Source organism: Choristoneura fumiferana, chromosome 13, assembly GCF_025370935.1.
Source record: "Choristoneura fumiferana chromosome 13, NRCan_CFum_1, whole genome shotgun sequence".
NCBI lineage: Eukaryota > Metazoa > Arthropoda > Insecta > Lepidoptera > Tortricidae > Choristoneura > Choristoneura fumiferana.
The window spans coordinates 18,632,400-18,642,864 of NC_133484.1; the positions used below are offsets into that span (position 1 = coordinate 18,632,400).

The 10,465-nt window shown below is 40.4% G+C and overlaps 3 protein-coding genes across 4 annotated transcripts in view; 2 read left to right on the forward strand and 1 right to left on the reverse strand.

Annotated features, from left to right (window-relative positions):
• The window catches only part of LOC141434245 (zinc finger protein 711-like), a 43,189-nt gene that overhangs the window by 19,203 nt on the left and 13,521 nt on the right, over window positions 1-10,465 (reverse strand). The window lies entirely within an intron of this gene.
• Window positions 18-10,322, forward strand: LOC141434258 (mitochondrial protein C2orf69 homolog). Of its 2 annotated transcripts, none has more exons than XM_074096648.1 (7): window positions 18-211; window positions 2,717-2,907; window positions 3,882-4,009; window positions 5,614-5,718; window positions 6,749-6,857; window positions 8,854-8,903; window positions 10,279-10,322. In XM_074096648.1, the coding sequence occupies exons 3-7, from the start codon at window positions 3,897-3,899 to the stop codon at window positions 10,313-10,315; spliced, it is 414 nt and encodes a 137-aa protein (XP_073952749.1). In that variant the 5' UTR covers window positions 18-211; window positions 2,717-2,907; window positions 3,882-3,896; the 3' UTR covers window positions 10,316-10,322. The 2 variants fall into 2 exon arrangements, with proteins under 2 accessions (XP_073952749.1, XP_073952751.1); XM_074096650.1 differs by having other exon boundaries at window positions 8,854-8,907; window positions 10,279-10,303.
• LOC141434254 (TWiK family of potassium channels protein 7-like) lies at window positions 227-2,023 on the forward strand. Its single transcript, XM_074096645.1, has one exon. It carries the CDS (start codon window positions 533-535, stop codon window positions 1,598-1,600), a length of 1,068 nt encoding a protein of 355 aa, XP_073952746.1. The 5' UTR covers window positions 227-532; the 3' UTR covers window positions 1,601-2,023.

Consider the following 10,465-nt stretch of genomic DNA (forward strand, 5'->3'; position numbering starts at 1 on the left):
CACACCCATCAGTATCTCTCACTGAACACTTGTCTTGTCTGTCAAATCTTTAACTTTCGCAAAAAACAAATTCGAAATTATTTTTTTAGTATTTAGTTTATTTACCTAATTACCTATTAAATCAATAAGCGTTCTTAAACAAATAGTTACAACCGATTACTGAAATCTGTTAAAACCAATTCATAAAAAGCTGGTTTATATCTACTGTGCGGTAAGTGCGTCATTTGTTTTATTTTGTAGCAAGTTTATTAATATTTTACTATCTAATATAAGATAACAGATTTCTATGGCGATAATATTATAACTTCAGTGTATATAAAGAAACACAAACTCATAGCGAAACACGCGGAGTGAACCTACGAACTCCATTCAAAACATTGCAATGTTTTGTAATAACATCAGTTTTGGCGGGTTGCCAACGAATCTCCCGAAATAGTGAGTATCTGAGGGACGCACGGCGTTCCCAAACCATTTACTTCAGTTGCGACTCCGGCTGGAAAACTCCAGTTTTACAATTTATGTGACATTAGTCATGGAGCGCCAAAATCCTGGCTATTCGAGTTTTCACAGCTCCATGCGGAGCAGAGACTCGCCGTCGTCGACAGGCAGCGACGCAAGGGAAAAAATAAAGGATTGCTTGAGGAAGTTCATAGCTTTTATGTTTACACAAGTGGGTGTGGGTGCGCTGGTGGTGTGTTACGCGATGCTGGGCGCCGCGAGCTTCATACAGATCGAGCGTTTCAGTACTGACCAGCAACTCGAAGATGTGATTCAATGGCGGCGGAACTGCGCCGAGCAGCTCTGGAACATATCACAGAAACACAACATATTTGAAGAAGTTGCCTTCAAAAAAGGAGCCGACAGAGTCCTTCAATTATACCAGAATAACATCACTGCTGCCATTCACACCGGCTATAACGGCCACGCCCCTGAAGACATCTGGTCATTCCCAGCTGCTTTGATGTACAGTTTGTCTGTGTTCACTATGATTGGATATGGTAATATCATACCAAAAACTGCACGGGGTAAAATCTTAACAATTGCCTATGCTTTTTTCGGAATACCAATTTACATACTATACTTCTGTAACATGGGTAAAGTTCTTGCAAAAACGTTCAAGTGGTTGTACATCACAGCCCATGAGTGCAGTAGACGCGATGATGCAGTTTTTGAGGATGGAGAGCCTATTAAGAGAAAGATAACTGTGCCATCAACGGCTTGCTTATGGGTTATATCTTTCTACATCCTTTCGGGGACTATTATGTTTGGAGCTTGGGAGAAATGGAATTATCTGGATTCAACATACTTTTGTGTAATTAGTTTGTGCAAGATAGGATTTGGGGACTTTGTGCCTGGCGCTAACATTGCGGATTCCGCTGGAGGCTCTCATGTGAAACTGGTAATCAACTTTATATATGTTCTTCTCGGTATGGGTCTGGTTGCGATGTGCTACAACCTCATGTGTGAGGATGTGAGGGTTAAAGTGAGGGAAATGCGGCAAGATCTCAAGAACTGTCTTGATGATATAACCCTCAAGATTACTGTGTGTATGAACGATACAAAATATTATCACCAGAAAGCTAATAGACATGTGAAGTGAAGAGAATCACTGTAGAAACCTGTAATGAGGATTTAATATTTTCTTGATAAACAAGTTTGTAATGAGATGCAAATTTTTATTATAACAAAATAATTTGCAGTGTAAACTTTGTTAAAATAGGAATATAATTTTTCAGATGGAGGTGTTTGAAATGTGTATACATACTTTTATACTAAAAAAACTAATTAATAGCTTTTTTGTAATGAAATCAGATAATATTTTTACAAACAATTCTGACTACTTAAATTCTTATTTATTATTTATTTGGAATTCCCCTATTCCTTCCCATAACTCTATCTCCAGTACCCTATAAAAGCGATCAGAGGCTAACAGACAAAGGCTGTTTCAAGAAAACTTACAATTTTTATGTAGCTTTCTGTGTATCTATAGTGTAAGCTTGCATTTATTACTGTCACCATGTTGAATTAAATAAATGTATTTTTATAGTGAGTATAGAGTTTTATTTCTTTAAACTTGGCTCTTGTGTGTGTATTTTCCAAAATTTGACAAAAAAATTGAAATAAATCAAACACAATCTTTTCGATTTCTGTGTTGGATGGAAAACTAGAAAACAAATGTTTATGTTGAATTTTTTTGTCAATTGTTTTGAAAATATGCATGTGGTTGATTGAGGCTATACTGTTTAACACTATCGAAATCACAATTTCCGCCCTGGACTATTGCCACCTTGGTTGTAGGTTAAATTTGCCTCTGGTTTATTACATTCTATTGTTTGACAATATTCAGCGAGCCAGGGGGGGGCTACTATCACTGAAGGGTGGGTGCAGAGCGCCCCATCGCAAGCGTGCGAGCAGCGTATTATCACCGAGTGGTCCACTTTCCGTCCGCGCGTGGGAACCTCGCGAGTGAGGCGGCTACGGAGTTGATGTAGTGAGCGCATGCCCCCTGTATCTAAAGAATGCTAACCACTCGTGGCGAGGTGGTGCGGGTAGGGGCTTCTACGAAATTCGAAAATCGAAGTTCGTATCGTACCGTCCCTCTCGTACCTATTAAATGGCATCAGCTTCAACGGGACGGCAAGATACAAAGTTTGAATATTTCTTTGTAGTATAGAGCCGGTTTGACTTCGTAGTAGGTATAAGTTGTTGTGTGCAGGCATGGCGGGTGCGGGGTGAGCGGATGGTGGTGAGACTGGCGGGCGTGCCGGGCTGGCGGCGCGCCGCAACGACGTGGTGTTCGCGCCCGCCGCCCGAGCGCCCGCGACCGCGCCCGCGCCCGCCGCCCGAGAGCCCGCGCCCGCCGCCAGAGCGCCCCGCGCGCTCGTCTACTGGGGCGGGGACGTGCAGGTGCCTTTATTAATTCGTATAACATAATATTGCTAATTCAAATTGGCATAGCCTTATTTCGCATAATGTAAACTGGCATAACGATGAGTTGAACAAATATTCAAAAGTTGATCATTAATAAATGTCATTAATTAATATTATTTGATCCAACCTAGAAAAATGTGAATAGATCCCCTATTCCCCTGGGCCAGAAACTTGGTCGGTACTTCCTTGCACGGGTATAGTCCGTAGCAGATATTTAAAAGCTTCGCTTAATATAAAAAAAAAATTACGCCCTTTTTAGGGTTCCGGAGCCAAAATGGCAAAAACGGAACCCTTATAGTTTCGCCATGTCTGTCTGTCTGTCTGTCCGTCCGCGACTTTGCTCAGGGACTATCAATGCTAGAAAGCTGGTATTTTGCATGGATATATGTATATGTAAACTATGCCGACAAAATGGTACCATCAGCCAAATAAGTGGTCTATAAATTTTTAAACAAGTTCCTATCAAATGAATATGTCGCTAAAGTCGAACTTTCAAATTGACAGACACGTCTATTAGCATTATTGTTTTATGACATGTAAACGATTATCAACTTTAGGGTGGTAGACCACATATTTGGCTGATGGTACAATAAAAAATTCAAAAACATTTTTTTTAGGGTAATACCTCCCATAGACGTAGTGGGGGTGTTTTTTTTTTCTCATTCAACCCTATAGTGTGGGGATGGATGGTAGTAAGTACCTATATCAAACTTACTAGGAATACTATAACGGCTAAGTGAGCTTGAAAGTTATTAGTAGTGTAAGAGTAAATAGTAGCCTAAGGTATAAAATATACCTAAACTTGGAAGATTCCGTATAAAATAAAATCCTTAGAAAAACATTACTTAATTTTTTCGTAATGGCTACGGAACCCTATTTTGGGCGTGTCCGACACGCTCTTGGCCGGTTTTCATAAGAGAAAACTCAACTATCATGTGTTTGTGACACAGGACTACCCAGAGGTGATGCAAGCACACCGCGACAACAGGAACTATCTCAAGTGGAACCTGGAGAGCACGGCGCGCCTGCTCAGCCGGAGTTTCCCCGCCAGACACATCGTCGTCATACGACCTTCCAGGTATGAGCGCTGCTGAGATCCGAGCCCGCACCAACGGCACACTAAAAAAAAGGAGCAGTACACCGTCTTCATACAAACGGCCGGGACGCGAGTTATACCTACGCGCCACGAATTCTCAGCATACCTCGGCAACCATCAGTCGCGAGTGCTCACTCAATGTCACAACGATATAAACAGTATTGTTTGGTGTACGAATGTTTAAATTCATCTAATATATTATAATAAAAACGTATCTATTGAAATTATTTGTCAGAATGCGAAATTTTATAATCTTAAATTCAACAATAAAGCTTTTCGCACATACCAGAAGAGGCGCAAATGCTTCTCCGTAGCTAATTTGGTAGGTAACAAATATACGTAGTGATGAGACCAAATAAAACCGTTTGAAACACTACGTTTTATGGTTTATTAAATAACGTAAAATGCATTTTTTTAAACACTTTAAATTTCATGTGACGTTATCAAATCAAATACATAACTGAAGAGCGACAGTTAGTAGAGTAGGCAGCCCTATCGCGCGTTGGTGTACCGAGATATGTAATTATATCAAGGACGCTGCCGAGACGGAATACTGCTCCTGTTTTATACTGTGCCAATACGGTGTCTGCGAGAAACCCCATCTCGGGGTTGCCGTGGGCGACGAGGTGCCTCTACGTGCTCCCGTAAACATCACACTGGCTATGAAGGGAATCCGTATGGTTTTGCACCCCGTAGCTTTGAACGGGGAAGTACATAAATGCCTTTTTCCACACAAAAAAAAAGTATGAGCGCTGCTACCACGAAAGTATGTATAAGTATCCTTTTTTGATTTGACACGCTTATACTAGCATCAGTTGTGACATAGGATGGTTTTTCCCCGGAAAACTGCATACTTCCCGCGGGATAGCGATAAACGAAATTTTCGCAGACGGATTCACGGGCGAAAGTTACCTAGTGATTTAATAAACTAAGCGATCATTAGGGTCAGTGTTGCCAACTCCTAGAAACTCGAGTCGCTAAACTCAAATTGAAAAGTCGCTAAAATTAATTCCACCAGGAGCGAGCGGACTCAGGACTTTGTCTGAGAGAGACACAAGAGGCCACTGGTGGTCTGAAAGGTTAGGATACGAAAAAAAAACAACTTTAATTAGATGATTTCCGAATTTACTGAAATTGGTTTGAGTTTTTTTTTTAAATAGTAAAGCTAGAGCATAAAATTAGGTAAAGTTTGGATTTGGTGCGCAAGCGCGTTTGTCGCTTTCCATATAGATCTCTTGGCACCAGGCACTGTATAATGTGTACAGTATAGTTCTCGTGGTCGTCAAGTTGACAAAAAAATTATCCATTATTGGTCCTAGAACTGTTTAAATTTGTATTTTAAAATTCGCCAGATTAAGTCGTCAAAACTTTTTTTTGGTTGCTAAGACTTAAGCATAAGTCGTTAGTTCTAGCAACAACGTCGCTAAATTGGCAACACTGATTAGGGTGATCAAAATTCGTACTTCGTATCTTACCGTCCCGCTGATGCTTGTATTATTTAATACGCGAGTGAGACGGTACGATACGGACTTCGATTTTCTAAATTCGTAGTCCCAGTGGGCGTTTACTGATGCCACCGTTTGCAGGATAGAGTACAAAAGCTTCAGTTGCTATGACAACTTCGTGCCTAGCAACAACGCCGGCGTGCCCGACCATACTCCCACGCACAGCGCACTGCAGCACTTGCAAAGGTATACTTAGTCACCAAGCCATCCACGAAGACGCGTGATTTTGTCAAAATTAGACATTAATGACATTGTAATAAGAACCACGGTACGCGTCATCGTGAATGACTCTAAAATTTAAATGTTACTTAAATACAAAAGCGGCCAAAAAAAAAGTTTAAAATCGCGTTCCAAATAGCATTTAGCATTGAAAATGTGTTTTTTCATTAAAATCTTTTTACTTGATTTGTGTCGCTTTTGTACCTATTTTATGCAGCGATGTGTCTGATAAGTAATGGATTGATCCAGGCCTTGCTATTTCAGTAAAAAATATTTTTCGCTAATATCCGTGGGACGACAATCTTGAAATAGGTTAAATAAACCAAAAACTATGTACTTCACTTTTCATGGCTACTATGGCTTATGCACCAAAAAACTATCGTGGTAGTGGCATTCATAGGTATTTAGTTACACCGTTAGGGTCACAGAAAATATCTTGCGACGATTTCGTTATTTGCGAAATGCACGATTATTTAATTTAAACAACTGTCCACTGAACAGTTATAATAACTTTTTTTTTGTTGCTCCATTATTGCACAAAAAAGTTCACAGACGCGTGTCTCAAGCGGATGGCACTCGCGCTCGCACTGGTCCCAACCGGTCCGAGGTACAGTGTCCGTGAGCAGTGTCTATGTGTGCGTTGCTCGAGCGCACTTGTATGGAGATTGATTTCTGAACTATCTGTGTTTTGTGGTTAAACACTCTGTTAAATAATCGATGCTAACTCCGATTGTATAACATGCCAGCTTAATTCCACTAATATTATAAATGCGAAAGTTTGCAAGTCTATTCGCTCAGCCGATTTAGACTAAATTCAGTGTACAGATAGGTTGAGTCCCGGAAAGGACATAAATCAGTTTTTATCCTGGAAAATTGCATTGTTTCCACGGATTCTACGCGGACGTAGTACCGGGCAACAGCTAGAATATCATAATTTTAATTTAACATAACTTTCCGTGTTATTTTGTAGCACATTGTATTATCTGGGTTCTGTCAGGTTGCTGCAAGAAGTCAGCAATAGGCTTAAGGCGATGCCGGAAGCGGAACTGTCCGCGGCGCTGGCCCCCTCCTCCCTGCCCGAGGACGTTGACGTCGAGGACCTACGCGTGAGTTAACCTTCGAAGCAAACCTTGTCTTCTCGGTGATACGTGGTGACTCGGTAATGCGTTATAATCTTAAGCACAACACCGCCAGCGGAGCGGACTCATTGATGACCAGGCCCGGAATTTTCACGGTATTTTTGATCTGTCATAGTGATTTCTCACTTATCGACTTCCGATATTTAATATCGATATATCGATACACAACGTAATAAAAAATATTAAAAGTACAGGTCAACAATAGACGGTATAAAATATTAAAAGTACAGTCAACAATAGACGGTATAAAAATATTAAAAGTACAGGTCAACAATAGATGGTATAAAAATTATTAAAAGTCCATGTCATAGACGGTTTTATCGTTAAAGAGCGATCTCTTGCATCCTCTGCATGCTTATATCTAATATTAATATAACTGTACTTTTATAATTGGTTCATATCCATTATACCTTGTGGAAGAGCGGGGTCCCCTGGCACAAGCATTGCTTTGCTTAAAAGGTGATCCCAACCTTGTTCTATTGTAACAATGTATTATTTAAACCAATAAACTTTTTTTTTTCATTTTTCATTTTCATTTTTTCAATAAACTTTTGAGCAGTCGCATTACAGAGCAGTTTCAGTTGCATTATATGTAGAATGAAAACAATTAATAGTTAACAATTTCTAATTTAATAATTCAATTTTGTATTCAAAGTCTGTTGTAGTGCTAATAAGTAGTGCCTTTATAAAAGATACTAGCTTTTAGGGCATCGCCTCATCGCGTGCTGTTCCCTTAGGAACTGTGCATTTTACGGAGTAAAAAGTAGCCTATGCCACTCTGGCCCATAGACTATCTTTATGCCAAAAATCACGTCAATCCGTCTCTCCGTTTTGACCTGAAAGACGGAATAACATACAAACACACAAACATACAAATTCACATTTATAATATTAGTATGGATTACGATTATTGTTTTAAGATCATGTCACTATCGATATCATGAGTCGATAAGTGAGAAGTCACTATGACAGGTCGAAAATGCCGCGAACATTCCGGGCTCTGTTAATGACTTAGTTTAATTTACATCAACCAACTTGATAGAGGTCCGGTGTAAGTACTTTCATGCAGCCGGTCGTTGTACGTTAAACTGAGTCATTAATGAGTCCGCTCCGCTCGCAGTGGAAACCTTTCCCGGCCCGGATAACACCGACATGGAAATACCGGCCCTGTTTTTTGTGTACAGTCACCGGCACCAATATCTGACACAACAAGCGTGCATAAATATCTGATACGACTCTATTTCTAGGGCCGGAAGGACGTGTCAGATATTTTTGCACGCTCCTCTGTGGCAGATATTAATGCTGGTGACTGTACACGCCCATAGAAACTGACAGGAGCTTCTATGGGCGTGTACACAAAAAACAGGGTCGATATTTCCATCCCGGTATTATCCGGGCCGGGAAAGTGTCACCCGAAACCGGGTTTTTACGCCGAGCTTACAATGGCGAAGGCAAGGCTATCTTTTCTCGGATATATTTTTAAGGGCTCCGTACCTCAGTCAGTTTTAAAGGAACCGTTGTCCGTCGGTCTGTCCGTATATCAAGACCCTTTCTCTTAGGAACGTTTACAGGTATTAAGCTAAAATTAATATGACTATGAAGTTATTGGTATTATGGAATAAATGCCTATGAAGTTAATTAAGTTAGTTATGTATAATTTTAGGTAATATTTTTATTTTACCGAAACCTAGCTACAGGCAGCAATTTGAATAATTAATCTGAGCACTTCCCATGATATATGCGGTACAAAATGCAGAGATGCTTCATCTCCGCATAGCCATCGTGGTGTACAGTCACCAGCACAAATATCTGACACAACAAGCGTGCATAAATATCTGATACGACTCTATTCCTAGGGCCGGAAGGACGTGGCAGATATTTTTGCACGCTCAACTGTGGCAGATATTAATGCTGGTGACTGTACATAATTATAGACTGAGATGGAAATAATATCTTTCGACAGAACGCGTCGCCCGCCGAGTCCAACGGAGACCCCGAGAGCTCACTCAAGCCGTGAGTAGGTTTGGTTCCAATCATGTTGTGATCTTATATTTAAGTAGCTTTTACCCGCGGTTTCGCTCATGTAAGGGCGGTTTCAGACTGGCGTGGTCGAATCATTTTATTCCTGACCCACAGTAGAACGTTCTCACAGTAAGTGTCAAATGAATTCCCTTGTCCAGATATGCGATGTCACTGACTTTTTCTACGAAAAGGTTTCACAGTACAGTACGCAGAAAAAAACGGCCAAGAGCTTGTCGGACACGCCCAAAATAGGGTAACGGAGCCATTACGAAAAAATTAAGTAATCATTTTCTAAGGATGTTGTACCCCTACTTTACGTTTATGGGAGGTACTCTAAAAACAGAGCAAAGCCGCGGACGGACAGACAGACAGACACGGCGAAACTATAAGGGTTCCGTTTTTGCCATTTTGGCTCCGGAACCCTAAAAAAAAACGCTAGTCTGAAGCCGCCCTAAACCATGATGCTAGCCTTCTTATCATCATCATCTGGAAGACGTCCACCGTTGCACAAAGACCTCCTCCTTAAAATCCACAATGAACAAAAAATTTAGGAGTTGTGACAGTTTTAACCCTACAATGCATACAGTTCCCGATCAGGCACAACCAACATACCTATTTAAAAATTATGCTAAAAATGATAGGAAGCGACATCTGTTATACATTTTAGAATACAAACCACACTGGGTTAGGGCTACTAGTTACTTAGTTCGGTGCATTGCCGCTAGTTAGCGTTTTAGTGCTACGGACTGAGTAATCCAATCAAATATCGGGAGTCGATGCAAAATTTTGTTTTCGTCAACTTACGGATGATGATAAAAAATAATTACTAGATGAAGCAGCTTGAAAAAAATTAATATAGTGTCTAGAAACTGTGCATTATCAATATGTGAGTGTCATTTTATAATATTACGTTATTTACATAATGTTGAGTAAGATTTTTCAAATATTCTGTTGTGCGTTGGTGTTTGGGTACTCGATCCGGTATTCCATGCATTTGATGTTCTTATGCAATACCAAATAAGTGAGAATGTTTGCATTTATGAGAGTCTTTTATGTCATAAGCACAAGGATTAATTAGTATGACCTGTCGGAACGATTATATTTGTTTTGATCGCAGTTCATTACATTAAAAACATTTTTTTTAGACGATTGAGGTAGTAGCATTAATGCTTTGGTAGTTCCTTAACAGGATTTAAAAAATTTTTTTAATAGAATTGTTCTTATAACATATTTTTTTTTTGCAAAAAAAGTCGTGTATGCTAATAGTAATTGCAAACATTTTTCAAACAGTGTTCACTGATGTCTCCCAGAGTCACTGGACAGAATAACAAACTCTAAAAAGTTGATTGACTTTACTTTTTGTTAGCGACGCGGGGGACCGTTTGTGGTGGCGCGGAAACTAGCGCTCCACGAGGCGCCGCTGTCTCTGGCAGGCTTCAGCAAGGCTGCTGCGTGCTCAACCAGCTAGGTACGAGCTGCATTACACACACAGCACTCCGCCGGGGACCGCCACACTCTCGGGTAAGGCTTGCGCTTCCACGAGGATGCGTGGT